Genomic DNA, 17,649 nt, shown 5'->3' on the forward strand with positions numbered 1-17,649 from the left:
AAGGCAGAAAATCCAAAAGGAACCAAAAGACAAGAAAAAACAACAGAACTTCAGGGTATGAGATGGTTGTAAATGGAAGAAATTTAGCAGCGTTAAACACAGTGAAGAAAGGGTTTTGTCTGATAGTGAGATATTATGAGCTGAGACAGAAATAAAAACATTTACCAAAAAAGAGAAAGAAAAACTAAAAGCAGGGGAGTGTAACTTCATCTGCAGGGCTTTTCAATGCACACCTTCTGTTGGCGGCTGCCAAATTAAACAGACATGACTTTGTTTTCACACCTACAACCTGTAGCTGATGCTGCTTTTATAGTCAAAAAGAAAAAAATAAGTTACATTAAAAGTCTGCAGACAGCCGTGTTCATCAGGTTGATGACGGTTCTCAGGAGTTGTTTGAATAAAAAGTTCCCTCTACCTATGAGAGACGATGGAAAACTGGGAAATCGAACATGTGCTTCAGTAAAAAGGTCAGATCCAAAATGAACTTTTGACTTAAATTTAAATTCTACACTTTTCTTTAATGAATCATGAAACATGACACAAGATGAGGTTGAAGGCTAAAAAGATAACTATCATTTATCAAGTTAATAAAATAACCCTGTCTTGTTTTGCCAGCATACAAAATAAATTCAGACAAAAATATACTTACAGCTCTTGAACCAATGCAGCTGGAGGCCATGGGGAAATGATTGCTCAGAGTTAATATATATTTAAGATGTACTTCAATGTGGATGACATTTTAACTGGCAAAAGATGAAAACTTACTACATTCAATGAAAGTAATTTACTCCCCACCAGCCGAACAAAAGGAGGAATATTGAACAATCACAACCACAATTAAAGGGCAGTAACTGCCTAAAGCAAGACACTTTTATTACTAAATAATCATAAATAAGCTTACTTTATTCTCATGTTTGGGGATTTTAACTACAGGCTTCACAGTTAGCAAAGTTTTTACAGAAACGTCTTCTGGGATAAACAAAAGCCTGATGGATGTGAACCAAAACCTGCTCTACATTTCAAACATTTCACACGTCCAGACTGATATGAAACTGGAACTTATAGTGCATAGTATCCAGTGGATACTTTACAAAAACACCAAGATTTCTAACAGTCTTCCTTGGCAAAGACAAGATGGCGCTATTTCAACTTTTACACTTAAACATGTGTGAAATAATCAAATATCTACATTTTTTAAAAAATGGAGGGGGAACTATATTCAAACAGGAGGGCATGAGGGCTTTACTCAGACAACAGAGGCTGAGACCAACATTTCAAACAGCCATCTGTTTCACAATACAAGCTAAAAATAAAAATAAGTGTCCCGGACAAGAAAACAGCTTAAACTGGACCCACAGACATGCTTAATGTGGACTTAGAGTAACGCAGAGCTGCTGGCACAGCAACAATGGCAGGAGTCTACAAATGTTAATTCTGGCAGAAATACACCTAAAACTCTTAAAGTCTTAAAATCTACTTGGATGACAAAAAAATTTACAAATGTGCTTGTGAGCATGCATCAAAATGGGAAAAAAGCAGCTTTTCTAAAACTTGCATCCAAGGTTGTGCGGACATGTAGACATGATTAGAATGTGTCTTAATTTCATAATAATGTGAAAATCACTACCAAATAGACAAGATACAATTGTCTTTTATGAAACATGCTTCTTAAATGTAGTGTTTGAATCCTTTAAGGAAACTTTCAAGCTATGTTTGTCTAATTGGCCGTGAAATGAAATAATAGCAGTAAAAGTGTTTGTTTTGTTGTACTAATGTGAGTTTTTTTTTCCACATGGCTTAAAACACAGCACTCTTTGCTTCTAAACCACAGATGAGCAAAGGTCGGAACTCCAAGGGGACAAGTACGTGTCCATACGTCAGCACGCGTCCTTCTTGAGTGAACCAAGCTTAAAAAAGCGGTGAAGGTCAGACGGGGGTGGCTGCAGCAGCGGTGGCTGTGGGATGTAGCCTTGATTTACCCGGAAGCAGTGGGGCGGCTGGACGAGCCAGGCGATATTTATTCCTGGTGGAAAGGCGGCGAGGGCTCCGGTGAACCCTCGAAGTGTGTGTGGGTGTGAGCTGGTTTGGGGCCCTTGCTGAAATTAGTGGTGCGGGTTCAAATGCTGCTGAGGCAAGACGGAGACAACGACGAGAAGGAGGAGGAGATTGCGTTCATCCTCACCCCTCGTCGGCTCCGAGCTCACCACAGTTGGAAAACACACTGGCTGAACGGCTATATGTTGCGGATTCAGCAGAAGAGCAGCGGATCAGCGCGGTTGTGTAAAAACATCTGGGAGGAAATGGTTTTTCCACCGAGAAATGTAACCCTAACAGAGAATATTTACAACTAAATGCATATGTAAACCGTATAAATGGACATATTTCTGTTAGATTACCCTGTTTATGTTGACATGTAAACAGTATATGTGTGGAAGATGAACTTTACATTTTTAAATGCATATAAAGGTAACATATTGCATTGCTTCCATCAGCCCTCTGCGGCTTCCGGGTCTTTCTTCTTCTCTTTTACTTTTAAAGAGGACTTCCTGGACACTTTTCTGTCCCCAGACTCCTTTCCTTCTTTCTCTTTGTCCTTCTCCTTCTTCTCTTTTTTTTCTTTGGAAGAAGATGACTCTTTCTTCTTCGTGTCATCCTTGGGCTCCTTGCTGGAATCCTTCTTTGACTCTTTTTTGTCTTTTGTTGATTCCTTTTTCTCCCTTTTCACCTCCTTGAGGGTCTCCTCTGGAACCCCTGCTTCCTCTTTCACATCAGCCTCAGATGGCTCTCTGGAAACTTCTTTCTTCTCTTTTTCTAAATCAGGAAAAACAAGACATATAAAAAAGGGAGTTATGTTTTGATTACGAGGAAAATGCAGGTTTAGCTTGAAAGGGAAGGAGGGAAATTAAACTGCGAAAGCACTAAATCTTACTAAATATTTTTAGTCTAGTTTCTGAAATAAGATCAAACTTACAAGTAACTTTTCAGCAAGAAGCAGGAGCTTGTTTTAAATCAACAATTGGTTAATGTTAATGGAGAACTACTAGTTCCATTGGTAAATCATTTCACCTACAACATGGGAAACAGGTCTTGTAACATGGCAAATGCTTTTGAGAGATGTGAAAAAAATTGTGTCAAGGAGCATTTCTGGGCAGAGAACTGATTGATGCAACAAAGAAGAGATTTGGCTCTGTTGTTATTTAATTACCCTAGAATGAAGATTAGTTCATGCTTACAACAGACTGATGTAAACACACGTTTAATGTGAGAACAAATTGAGTGACAACAGCACCTGCTGCATGACAAAGCAACTCCTCCTAATCTAACATCCCCCATCCCTTGTAAAGGACACACACATGAATACACCCAGTCTTCAGCTCCGCCTCCTCCAGCTTGAACTGGCACTCTGATAAGATGATAACAGGACTGTTGTCTGCCAACAATGAGACGCACTTCTTATCTCCATGAGAACGGAGAGGGTTTAGAGACCGCAGACGGCAGCCCGGTATCTCGCTGTGAGTGGAGACTGCGTTACAACAACCGCCTCTAAAGGTATCTGAATGTGTCTGTGTGTCCTTGGATGTACGTGATGGAGACAACAGGCTGTCCTCTCAATCTGCTCGCAGACTCCAGAAAGAGGCTAATCAGACGGCCCATCGTCTACGGCTTTACAGACAGACTCGAGTGCCGTGTGGCAGCAGGGTGCCGTAAACACAGACTACAGTGAAAACAGAAGAGTTGGGTAGTAATGAGTTATATTTACTCAGTCACATTTACTTTTAGGACTACTTTTACTCACGCTGCACTTTGTACTATGTACTTTTACTTGAGTAATTTTACTATGAAGTGTCACTATTTTTCAGTAACATCTCTGGATACTCTACACTGCAAAAACAAAATATTACCAAGTATTTTTGTCCAGTTTCTAGTGCAAATATCTTAGTACATTTGAAATAAGCCTATACCTACTTATATAAAAGTAACTTTTCAGCAAGACATGGGGAAGCTTGTTTTAAGTCAATAATTCTTGAAGATAGATTAAAAAAAAACAAAAAACAAACATACTATTAGATATTATTTTCATTTTGGTCTTTAAAAAACAAAAATCTTCACATAACTATACTTTCTTCTGTCAAATGATGTCATTTTTTAATATTAAATGACTGATGGTTTGATCAGCTACTCATCACTCGAGCAGCCTTTATAAAAAAAACTTTATTCTCACTTAAGTAATTTCTTAAATGGCTACTTTTAACCCTTACTTATCAACACGTTTCGAGTATTCTACAAATTCAAACAATTTGAATTTGAAGAAACTAAAGCCGATTTCTTTTACGACTATTTTCTTCTAATTCTGCTCACATGAGAAGAAAAATAAAAGATGATAAAATCAGTCTGCAGCAACAAAATGTACCGACTCATAGTGTAACAACTTAATTGTGATGGCTCATTAAACCGCCTGTGTTTTACCGTCCAAAGCCACTTGTCTCCCCACCCAACCATAAAACCACAAAACTACAAGCACAAGAGAGGCATATATGTACAGACAAGAAAACACATGTTTATATGCAAATTTACACCTAATCCACCAAATTAAACTACAATTAAAACTTCTAAAGAATACAATAATAGCAACATGCAAATTATTGTACCGCTCCCTTTGTTCTCAGAACTTTTACAATCAGACTAAACGACATACTGGATGTTTGTGTCTCCGTCAAGATAGTGAAGTTGTAAAGAAACAAATTGTTATGGTGAAAGTGTCTGCAAACACAATCCTGTTTTGTTTTTTACAAGTGCTGCCAACCCCCCCCCCCAAGAAAATGTGTTTTATATGTGAATCAAGAGCGATTCATCAGGGGCTCTGAGTGGGCTAATCCCATAGCGACAGGCTAATCCAGACTTGATGCTAACTGTCTGGTTGCACCTTCACACAGAAGACACATCACCCCTGAGCAGCTGAGCCAACAAACACCATGAGTCTGTCTGAGTCCACACTGACTCAACACAATACCAACGAAAACATCTGAAGCAACCAAATAGGTTCCTAGAGGTTAGACGTTTTAATGTTCCTTCTGCTTTGATACAAAGTTACTAAGTGTTGGTTCTCTGCTCTCTACTTAAACAAAAATATCTATATAAAACTGTCAAACCAAAATAAACTGTTAATCGAACTAATCTGAACTCAGACTGGCTCCAGGTCACCTACTGGGCCCATTGGAAAAGACAGATTTAGTGCTGAAATTATCCTTAGCTGCAAAGTAAGAGAAAGATGTAGCATTGATTTTTTTCCCTTTCCTTTTCATTTTTTTACACTTACTTTTCTTTTTTTTAAATATTCAGTTGATTAAATCAAATGTGTTTGTTTTTCGAAAATATGTATTTTTACGTTTTATCTTTGTTTTGTTCTGTCAAATCATTAGTAAATGGGTGCTTGATTGCTCTTAACCTTTTATACAACATAAACTACTAAAAATGTATAAATATCTGAATCAACTCTTTATATGATCCAGTTTATAGTTTATTGTTTTGCCTTGTATAGATGGGTCTAGAGTAAATCAAAACTCTGGGAAATGTTAAATTAAAATTGTTTTTACTTAACCAAAGGGTTTGTATGCTTCCAGAAAGGAGACTGATATCTCTCACAACACAACACAATGTCAAAGGATGAAACGTTTGGAATAAAACCAACATGCATCTGTATTTATTTAGTTTATTCAAAATGCAATTTTCTTAAAACTGGTGTTAGAGCAATCAAGCTCATTTTATAATTGCTGAGTAGAGTTTTGCATGTTTCCACTGATATTTCGATTTATATTTGGTGATAAGAAAGGTTGGAAGGCCTCCTTACTATAACCCTAATTTTAGGACAGCTTCCTTCACTGATTCTCTGTAGATTTAGATTGGCATCCCCAAAACTGAAGAGATATGTTATTTAAATTAAAATATTCATTTTAGACCTATAGTAAATGTTCCAGAAGGATGAATGGTTAAAGCTGAACAGTAAGCACGTCTGTGTGATGTTGAAATGAGCCATCAACAGGAGTCAAACTGGTGTCATTAACAAGGTGTTATTTCTGCTGCACTCCACTTCACACCTACTCACCAAAACGGTTCTGTTTCTACCGTCCTTGTTGGCTCTGAGGAATCACAGCAACACATCAACACTTTGTCTTCTCTGGCTTCACACAGGTCAAACCAAACAAGCAAAAAAGTCTCTAAGATGCAACTTTAAGACATTAAACTTCAGACTATTTTATTTATTGCTTTGTACATCCACACTCATAAATAAACAAAAAACAAAAGTAAAATATTAAAACAGTGCATGCTTGTGAAAAGTATTACAGCGTTTGTTTCTTTTGGTTGGCGTGAAAGATAAAAGCGACTGTCACATCAGATTAGAGGAATCCAGCGGTTTAATTTAATATCTTAATTTCACAGTCGAACATTCAGCCTGAGCCTAACTGATGCGTTTAATGGGTTATGAACTGATTAACAGCAGCCTGGTTATGTATCCACAGATACTGAGAGATTGATCTGATCGTATTCTGGCGTTTTATTGGTTTACAGATGTCAGTTTAATCTAATTATTATGATGGCTTACTGTGCTCTGTTGTTTGATGGCTGTGTTTCACAAAGGTCATATGTGTAATACTGCCTTAATATAATTTTTAATATCTGAGGTAAAAAGTTCATCAGGAGGTTTGAGTGCAAAGAAACAAAATGAATATTGCAGAACATTTTTGTTTTTGTATTATATTGTCTAATAAAGGATCAAACAAATTAAAGTATGATCTGAATATTAAATTTTACTATCAATATAAACTACCAGGTCATCTAACATAATCCTGATAGTGAAAATGGGATTAAATTAATTTTTTGGAGTCAATAGTTCCATCTAAAACAATCCATTCAGGTTAATGTGGATGATAAATCTGTGGCTTTGGAGGAACTCTGCACTGATGGAGGTCAATAATCATCATTGTGGGCAGGGGTCAACCCCTCATCGGCTGGGTGTCAAAGGTCAATGGCCCTCACCTCCTTGGCTTGTTTTTTCAGACCAAATACAAAATAAATGTGAACTAACAAAACTCAAGTTAGATGTTCTCTTTTGCTTTAAAGAACAACAAACAGCCAAATGACAGAAAATCTGCTTCACAAAAATGATCAATATCTTTCTGAGATGAATGTTTTACTTTTTATGTCCATATTTTTGTCAGTACAAACACAACAAATTCCATCTATCTCAATGACATCCAGAGGCAGGGGGCAACAATTTTATATAAATTGTTTGTTGAGCTTTGGAACATTTTTTTGTCACAATTCAAAACTTTTTCCACTCAGTTTTTAAGACTTTTTAGTTCTTTTGGTGCATTTTAGAGATATAAAAACAGAAGTTGACAATCAGGTTATGAAACATATTTCTACAATGAACAGGCTCTAACTTCGAAACCTGGGAAAGTTGGAGGACAGAAGAATGGAAGGATGAAAGAGAAGTGGAAAAATGGGTGAATGGATAAATCGAGTGAGAGATGGAATGTTTAGAAAATGAGACAGGAAATTAAGTCCTGAAATACAAATATTTTCTTTTTCCATACATATCCAGTCTTGTCCTGACTGTTAATGAAACCTGTCAACAGCAATCATGTGCACAAAACTGTATCTCACATAAACACTTTTCAAATTATATTTATTGCATGCTGTTTGAGTAATATAAAACATCAATGACAAGGCTGATGATAAAAGCTGGTAGTTAGCATGCATCTTAATTTTGTGGTGCTGAAAGGACAGTTCCTTAAAACATGTGTGTCTAAATCATCTAGTTTGTTGCAATAATTATTATCAAATGATTGTTAGTGTTTCCAATCTTTTACTAGCTTTTACCTGTTTCTGTCTTTCACTGCTGAATATTTTCCACGTCGAACCTGAAGGACTTTTCTTGTAAAAGGTATGTGATTAAATCTGTCAGTGTTTTTGCAATCGCCAGGAGGTACCCCTTCCTAAAATGTTGATGAAAAAGAAGTCACGGCTAATCTGACGTCTGACAGTAAGGACAGAGGACACTCTCATGCTTGGCCTTACATCCTGTAGCGTAACATTATAAAAGTCAAATGAGCAGATCTGTGAAAACTTTCCACATGTTTGTAGGTCAGGAACATTCACAATCATCCAGGGAGACCAGAGTGTCGAACGTTTTGCTTTTACTTCCAAAGTATGAAATAAAACTGTGTGCGAGGGTCAGGTCCTTCAGGGAGTGGTAGCAATGAGTCGATAAACATTGACGTTGTAAGACAAGATGGTAGCTTCCTTCTTGTATGGAAGCCTAAAGGGGTCAGGTCACGTCATGTCAGTCTGTTACTTCAACAAACTAACAAAGTTGAAGTGTGGAGACCAAACAGTGCAGAGCTGTCTGTGCCGCCCCATCCTGATATGAAGGGATCAAGCTGGAAACGTTAAAACAGCCTAGAGTTTTTTAATTCAATATGAAACTGGCCCAGCTGGGTCCAATGTAGGTCTGTTCAGCAGGAAACTAAACTATGGATAATTTATGTCATCAAGCAGCATGTTATTAGTTATAGTGAGTGCTTCTTAGGAGAATAAACCCGTTATGATATTGTTCTCTGGAATGAGTGAGAAGGTGTTTCATTTTAAGAAGCATGTTTGTCGGCATAACGGATAAGGAAAAAGGACTGTTGCATTATTTATGTACTGACGGGCTCTAATGACATTACTGGCCTTGGGCATTTAGTGGCTTGCACGTAGATTCTGTGTTTTTGATTTTGTTGCATGTCTTCTCCCACCTGAGTTTGGGTTTCTAAAATAAATGTAAGTTTAAACAAAGATAGCTTATTAGTTCTTGATCAGGGGTCTAAAATTAGTAGATATTACTTTCCTTGGACTTTATGGTTAGCAATCAGACTCACGGTACAAACTTTGAATGGAAAAAATAAATGATGTCACTTTAGGAACCAATTTAAAGGAGACTTTGTGTAGGAAATCGTCTGGCGAGAAACTAGCACAATCGGAAATTCAGGATGACAGAAAAGGTTCATGGGATGATTTTCTTACAGATTTTAGGATTTAAGTGTAGTTATTATAAATACAAAGCATCTCCACAAAATATCTAAGAACTTATTTTAGTTTTATTATCCATTGTATAACTTTAATTCAAATAGTAGAGAGTTTTTTCTGAATGAGTTTGGCTTACATCACTGGACACTGGTGGTGCTTTAACAACCGGTGGTTGCTTTGCACCGATGAATTACAACAGCACTGTGTTATTTTCATTGATATCATTTTTAGATCTGAGTGATTCTCTGTTATTTTCAATTCTGTGTGCAGCTTTACAACAAGTCTTCATTTTCTATCCATAAAACTGAAAGTGCTTCACAAATGTTAGTTTTTTTTTATTTCATTGACAACTTTCCCCCTTATGACTCCATTAATTCTTCGTGGCTCAGACTCAACAAGGCGTCAGAATCCTTTCTCAGAGATTTTGGTCCATATTGCCACACATTTGCTTCAAATTTGAAAATGATGTAAATCTTCTATTCCACCAGATCCCATAGCTGCTCTTGAGGCCTTTGCAACTCAATGAACTCACTATTTGTGTTCAAATACATCTAAACATTTGTATCTCATCATGTGTCCACAACAAGGTGAATGGGAAAACCTTGCAAATACCAAATGGATGAGTGGTGCAGCCTGTGTGATCCTTTAAATGACAGGTGTCTGGTTTCTTTATTCTGTAAGAGAGTTTAGTTGTAAACACTTGTTTGTTCCTAGTGACAGAAACAAAAACCACAGCAACAAAGGTCAGCGTGTCCAAAAGATAAAGAGAACGACGCTATCTGTGGTCTGTTCAAAGCCCACATGTTCTGCCTGGATTCATGTGTTAGCAGTGGATCATAGCATTGCATTCATCTGCAGGGAGGCATAGTCAAAATAGAGGAGGCCGCACAGATCGCCCGCATCCCAGCATGCCGGACGCTGAAGCTGAAGACTTGCTGATTTACAGAATCCACCATGTTCATGTGTGTGACAGAAAGACAGAATCTGTTAAGAACTGACTGATTGGATCTGTACCAAAGTGCATGTTTGGAGATTGTGAAATTTGTGAGTGTTTATGTTGAGATCCCATGTGCTTTTCTGCAGAAAAACTTAGATAGAATTATGTGGAGTCAAAAAACTGAGTCTGTGTAGTCGATGGGAAACGACCAGGGAGCGAACTACAACACACTATTTAAACACGGTGAAAGATGGCAGGCTGGATCACTTCTCCCAATGCCTTTTATTTTTAGGTCAACCTAGTGAATAATTTCATCATTATTTACAATCTATGCATTAAAATCAATGTGTTTTTGTCAGAAAATCATAAATAGATTGTGAAGGGAGATCAATTTGGCAAACGGATTGCTAACTGCTCACGTTTTCTGAACTTGATAAGCATGTTTGCACGAGTTTATCTGAGGTTGAGATGAAGGTGCAAAACATTTGTTAATTCAGCTTATTGCACAATATTAGTGATCCAAGCATTAAAAAACGTTGTCTTTAGAAAATAACTTTAAAGGCTTAAAACATGTTTTTCAGGTAGATTGAAAAAACAAAACTGGCAAGTTTTTTAGTATCTAAACCCCTTTGCTGTAGGAACTCGATTCCTGAACTTTAACTCTCACTCTAAAACAACTTGTTTGTACAAATAGTGGCAGTAGAATAACTGGCCTGTGTACAGCAGAAGGCTTTCTCATCCTTTATTTTGGACATTTGAAAATACAAAAGAGATATGTCTGATAAGATTTAAGGACTTTGTAATAAAAATGCAATCAACATTTAAATTTGGATAAATGAACAAAGAAAAAGTGAAAAATACTGATTTATGTTTTTAGATGAGGCAACAAAGTTGAAAAATGCAAAAACTTAAAGATAGAGAGACTATTGCGTAGGTTTTCTCTCTCTCTCTCTCTCTCTATGGGTGTGGTATAGTGGGTGGGTTCATTCCCGTGGTCGGCCAAGATATTTTTTCTCTGCTCAGCTACGCCCTGCAACTAACCAACATGCAGACACACACATACCGGCACACACATAATGTACAGAAAAATATATGGTGGCAAGTCCAAAGAACCAACGATAGAAAAGAACACGAAGCTTTCCAGGTCTGGTAGTGACATAAAACTTGTGCGTTTGTCTCTCACAATCACACACCGATGCACAAAAACATGCACAAATGCACACATGCATGCCTCTGTCTACTTCCTCCGCACTCTCTGCTCTCTGTCTAAATACAGCCAACCACATCAGAGACAACGTTTACAACGCTGGGTGAGTTACACACTCGCATGCATACACACACACACACACACACATAAACTGTAAATTTTACTCAATACGTATAGCATACACATAACTCTAAAACAAAAACACACACCATGCAATAAAAACTGAATGATGATTTACACATGTGAACAGATACTTACATACTGTACCTTAGATGTAGGATGCTAAATCTAGTTTGGGTATGTGTGTTTGTTCAGTTGGCTTCTGTTGTGGTTGGCCTGTTGTTCTGGTCTGAGACAACAGTCCATCCCTGGAAAGTGTTTTAACAATCCACCGCCATAGCAGCACCAACGCACAGTTTTAACAAGCACCCACAGTCTCTAAGCATAAGGAAAAGAAAATGAGAGTAGATCTTTGCATCCTGATTGTGTGTGCTATCTGACATCATAAACTAAGACAGACAAAACATTTAATTAAGCCCAGAGTTATTCATACCTCTGGCATATTTAGATTTAAATGATTTAATTTTAGGACAGAGTATTTGTTTTTCATGGCACATTAAGTACATCCTCCTACAGTTCTAAAGTTCCCAATTAACTTCCAATCTATTAATGAAATGTGATGTTGGATATCTCTGGATGTTTTTTATTATGTTATGAAGGACAGGGACTTGCTACAAAACAGATTTTTTTTAAATCAGGCCTGTACTCATACAGGCCAGATGCATGTATGAATGCATTTGATATATTACAATGATTAAGTATTGAGATAAAAACTTGGCTGAAAAAGTAGAAGTAGTCCCTGATGTAGTACTTAAATCCTGTTGTTCCCCATATAATCTAATAGTTTAGGCACCAGCCAAGTTTTGCTGACCCATCTCTTGTATATCATCAGCAGGTGAGACTCTTTGGGTAGTTTTATAGTTTGGAGATTATGATTATTGAGATTAATATGTTACATTGTAATTTCAAAACCGCTAATGACATCTGTATAACAGTTTTCCTCTTCTGCTCTCAGAAGAGGAAAACATTTACACCAGGTGTGACCAACTAAAAAAAATAGCTCTATCCATCACTTTCAGATGTGTGTTTGAGGAAGGAAGATTTCAGTAGAACTGCAATCTTGGCCCTTGTGAAATTGTGGAAGTAGTTGGCCCTGACAGACGTCTCTCATATCCCCCTCCTCAGTGCCAAACCTTAAGGCAGGATATTTTGGTCTCCCCTGAAGAGGAAGAAGATATTGTCCCCCAATGATTTCTTGATCTGCCCCAGAGTCTTTTCCCAGTGGCAGAAACCCAAAATGCCTTCAAAGGGAGGCTTGCTGATCAGACATGTAAACCACATCAAGTGACTTTTTCCTATGTGAAGTAGCAGAGGTCCCACTCTGTGTCCTGTAGAAACTTCAACACATTGGGAAATCAGCATCACTCGTAAACACTTTGTCAAATAGTGAGTTATCTGGATTTACGTATCTGGATCAGTTTGAATCATTTATCTGATATAAGCTCCAGAATTTTGAATTTACAACCCACCCTGCTACCGGCCCAATGCTTCCTGAATGACAGCGTCAATAAAACTCCCACCATGTGAAATATAAATGGACAAGGCATAACCAGCAGGCTTGTGGCTTTTGCTCTTCATGAAGCTAATTATAAAAATATTTCCAGATATTTTCAGATCTTCTTATATTTCACTGTACTATGTGTTTTTCTTGTTGCTCATGCGGAGCAAAGAGAGGAAGGGGAAACACCCAGGCTGCCACAAAAGAAGCACCCTGATGGGGAAATACCCTGCACACAGACTTCCCTTCTCCCCAAATTTAAAACCAATCTGAAAGACCCCAGAGGACCTGAGGGACACCAAAGGGTTTATACAGTTTTCTAAATGCACAATAAGAGAACCAAGTCACACATACCTCAAGAAGTAGATCATAACACAGTAACAGAGAGTTAATACCCCTAAAGGTTAAAAGAGGTAGACTGGGAAATCCGTAACCCTGTTAATACGTAGGAAACACTAAAGTAGGATATCTGAATGGTAAAAATGCAATTCCATTCCTCCCCAAAAAAATCAACAAATGTTCTTTTTCACCTGCTCCTTTCATCTGTTTTCTTTCACTCATGTACCTGTTCCCTGTGCCAGTTTCCATTCACTTTGCTTTTTTCCTCTTTTCTCTCTTTTACACTATTCTCACACTTTTCCTTTCTATACGTACATTTATTCTATCTCTTCTTATATTTCTAAATGGGCACCTGTTCAAGTTCATTGTAGGAAACAGCAGCTGTGGCTCTGCATGTGTCTTTTAATTGTACTGTGGTAAGCCACCATTCTTCCTCCGTCTCCTCCGCGCCATTACCTCTGCCAAAGATACACTTCCCATTGCCAGGAAGGAATAAGGGGCGAAAGGAGGGAAGAAACCAGAAAGTAAGCCTTCTGACCCCTGCAGGGTGAAAACAGAGGAGACATTGTACTTGCATGAAGGAGTCATTTTATTTTTCTGTTATTTCCCACATCCATGGATTCCATATAATCTGTGAATAAAATCTCTCATCTATTATTTGTATTTCATTTTCTCATAAATAATTATGAACCATTCAATTTGCAAAATAACTTTCAGTTGTAAATCTGAAACTTGACTTCACAATTCTGGACATACTTTATCCCAAAGGAAAATTAAATGTTGAAACTCATCAGCAGTCAGCAATAAAAGTGAAGACTGATCATGATTAGACTGTCATGACATGTTAACAGCTCAATATCTGTAAAGTAGAGATGGTGTTTCACAGTAACCGGTCCTGGATGGCACCATCAGCTGTTGACAAGCATCGCTGGTTCACCTCTCTTGCTTTTGTTGCTCCTCTTTAAATCTGTCTGGTCCAGGAAAAATAAATGTTTAAATTATATTCAGTGTTAAAAAAGAAGCTAGCAGTGTAACAAGAGCTATGTGATATACAAATTCAACAATATTTCAAGTGAAAATGAAATGGCAAATATAATCCAGAAACCATCAAAATGGGACGTCAACGGGTGAAGGAAATGCCATAAAATTGTGTGTTTTATCTTATTTTAGAGTCTTAGAGTCTTATTTTACAGCCAGAAACATGGTACATTAGGAAATGCCCTTTATGTTTATGAAGTTGGCTTGTTGTCGGACTGGCAGACAAAACTTCGCTATAAAAGTACTGAAGAAGCTTTCACCACTTTAAAGTGCCTGCATGGCAGAAAGCTAAAAACAGTGACAGAAAAGACAGAAATTACTTCTACATACTGAAAAACTTACTAGCTAACTGTTAGCTGCTAATAAAGCTGAAGTTTGTCTTTGCTATGTAGCTTCCTATTGGTGCTCAGCAAAATTTGTTTTTCACACTTTTTATTGAGTTAAAACAGCATTAAATCATCTTCACTTAAAAATACTTAGACTCATCAATCTGAAACTGTATAATTATACAAACAAAGATTTATAAAAACTTTATTCGATTTGAGAAAAATATAAAGGAAGTATTTTCAACTGTTTTATTATTATGAGAAGTTACATTTAGACAAGAATAAAAAATGCAAATGAGGGGTTGGAAATGCATACTACTCATTTTCATACACGTAGCTTTGATTATTTTGTACCCATATAAGTTTGATACCAACTATAACTGTAAGTTTATACCTACCAGGGTAATATTTCACACCTGCTTTGAAGACTGACAGTTCAAAATTATTCATTATAATCATAGTGTAACAGAATATGCTTAGCTTTCTCTAATGAATTATGTCTCCCAGCAGGAGGTCATTTTGAAATATTCTGCTTTTTTGAGGAATTATATTATATTATTAAATCCGTCATCTGGCTCAGAAGGAAATCATAAGAAATGCAACCTGAAATAAGTTGTAATGTACATACTAAATTACATTAAATTAGATGTTTTCATCTCTGTTTAAATTCTTAATTAGTGTATTTACAAAGAAAAATAAAACAATGTGCAATTAGCTAAATAAAATGAAACAACATACTTGTTTTACAGATATGACAAAAGCAGATACGAACAAAATGACAACATGAGGATACAAAATCATGTTACTGATTGATGAATAGGCGAATTGGGGTTTAGCTTCTGGAATTGCTTATTGGAACTATAAACACAAAGTGTTTAAAAGATAAGGCATACAATGTATTTTTATACAACTAGCATAATAAAAGACACAGTGTTTGTAGAATTATAATAAAAAGGCAATTAAAGAGCTGAGAGTTCAAAAAAATATTTTTTTCCCTTTTCACTTTACTTTTTTCTGTTTCTAAAACAAATCAAAACACCATTAATGACAAGCTGACAGCATGGTGACATAATATTAGTGCAGGTTGTCTGACCATCCTTCACACCGCCTGTTTGTGGTGCTACGGTTGCCAGATTCAAATCCATCAACTGTGCCTGCAATTAATAAGCCACACACACACACACACACACACACCCTCACACACACACACACACACACCCACACACACACACACGCACACACACACACACACACGGGCACAGCAAATTTACAGCAAACACACTTTATTCCACCAAATTAACAGGCAGAACTGCTGTGACTAGAAACACATGGAGCCTTTTGACAAACACAAACATACCAAATTGATTCAACAAACAGCCTTCAAGTGACGCTTAATATGATTTTGGAATGACTCAGTTATTTTAATGAGATTTTACCTAAGACACACACGCAAACACACACACACATGTTCGCCTGGGGGGAAAAGCTTCCTCGTTAATCAAACACTTTCAACAAGCTGCAGTCACACAACTCAGCTTCTTTCCTAGAACTGACTGACACTTCCTTAGCCTCCTTTCTTCCTCTGCAGCAAGATAATCCCTTAAGTACTATTTGTGGTTTCACAGAACAGTTCTGTGAGTGGCTTCACGGTAAACTCTTTTTTTAAAGTCAGGCATTTGGGGAATTAATAACAACGAACAGACATATTGAGTTGCTTCTCTCACAGATGTTAAATATGTGCACTTTCACATTTTACAGACTGCAGCAGTAGACCTACTCCTGTCCTTCTAGGGATGGAAAAATCATCTTCTCACAATTTTTTTAATGGTAAAATTGAAGTATAGAAGCCAAGAGAAGCTTTCTGAATAGATTTTAATCAGTGAAATTTGTCTAACCTGCAGCTGGTGCATTAACATTTTAGGGACATAACCGTTGAAAAATTTGTCACGATTGACACAAATTCATCCCAGGTACAATATGTTCGACGTCAGAACAAGTTATAAAGCTGTTTTCTATATTACATTACATCTTTTAAATTACAATTTGCAGCCTGAAAGCAGAATTCAGACTGTTGTGATTGTACAAGCTGAGGATACTGTAAGATATCTTGATTAGCTTTAGAAAATGTATTGTTCAAAGTTCATAGAACTCAAGACTTTTACTGTGAACGTTTGCATTTCTTATGCTGCCTTGTCTTCCAAAGAGTAGCTGCTCTTCTAACTGCTTCAAGCAAAAACTGGAATATTCTACTTTTAGTCACCAAGGAAAGCAGAGCTTTTGATAGAACATTGATCTGATTAGTTTGATAAATAAATCTAATTTGCTGGTAATAAGTTAATAGGCAAAATACGACCATTCTGAAGACAGAATTAATTCTGCTAATAGTTGACTGAAGCAATTAATGCTGATGTTAGCAGCATTCATTCTGCTAAGAGTTGGATTAATGCCGTCTTCAGAATAATGAGGGAGCAACTAGCTACTGGAGACACTAAAATACTCGTCTTATTTTCTTCTGTTTCAATTGAGAAAAGAAAAGAAAAAAATATATTATCGTTACAGAGTCCATATAAGGCTAATTTAACTCCTGCTAACATCAGTTTTAAATATTCACATTTTACTTTCATTGCCTCCTGCTTGCATCTGTGGCACCTCAGATGTTGGAATTGATGGGAGACAAAAAAAAAAATGTTTCAATTATAGTACTTGAAAAGTGATTTCATTTTAAAACAGCTCTACCAACTAAAAGGTATCAGATTTTCCTGGTAATCAAAAGATCTGAACATGTTTCATTCCTCCCACATAACAGGTACTAAAGAAAGTGGAAAGAAAAGCAGGAAACTGATGCATTTAGTGAGCAAATATCAACTCTGGACAAAATCTGCTTCATAAACAAGTCCATGATTTTTTTGATTTGGCAGACTGTCGACAAGTTATTCACAATTTAATATAGCTGTACTGACCTCAATTAGATTAAATATGAAAGGCAATTTACTGCGTCACTAACTTCCGTGTCTGTACCAACTTAGAAGATCCATTTGATTCAATATCGGGATTAGATCAGGTTAAGGCCACCGATCCAACCAGACTAGAGACATTTTAGTGCTGTCAGGGGGAA

At 36.9% G+C, this 17,649-nt stretch overlaps 1 protein-coding gene across 5 annotated transcripts in view; it reads right to left on the reverse strand.

The window, feature by feature from the left end:
- Window positions 1-882: 882 nt before the first annotated feature.
- bbs9 (Bardet-Biedl syndrome 9) overlaps window positions 883-17,649 on the reverse strand; it is a 144,754-nt gene continuing 127,987 nt past the window's right edge. For 2 of the 5 annotated variants that reach the window (XM_008430848.2, XM_008430847.2), the window contains one exon: window positions 883-2,811. In XM_008430848.2, coding sequence (XP_008429070.1) covers window positions 2,489-2,811 — 323 coding nt within the window. In that variant the 3' untranslated portion in view covers window positions 883-2,488. Of the gene's footprint in view, window positions 2,812-5,982; window positions 6,138-13,709; window positions 14,142-17,649 lie in introns of those variants that run through there. The other 3 variants (XM_008430851.2, XM_008430849.2, XM_008430850.2) reach the window with 3 other exon arrangements.

This window comes from Poecilia reticulata, linkage group LG16 (genome assembly GCF_000633615.1).
Source record: "Poecilia reticulata strain Guanapo linkage group LG16, Guppy_female_1.0+MT, whole genome shotgun sequence".
NCBI classification, from domain to species: domain Eukaryota; kingdom Metazoa; phylum Chordata; class Actinopteri; order Cyprinodontiformes; family Poeciliidae; genus Poecilia; species Poecilia reticulata.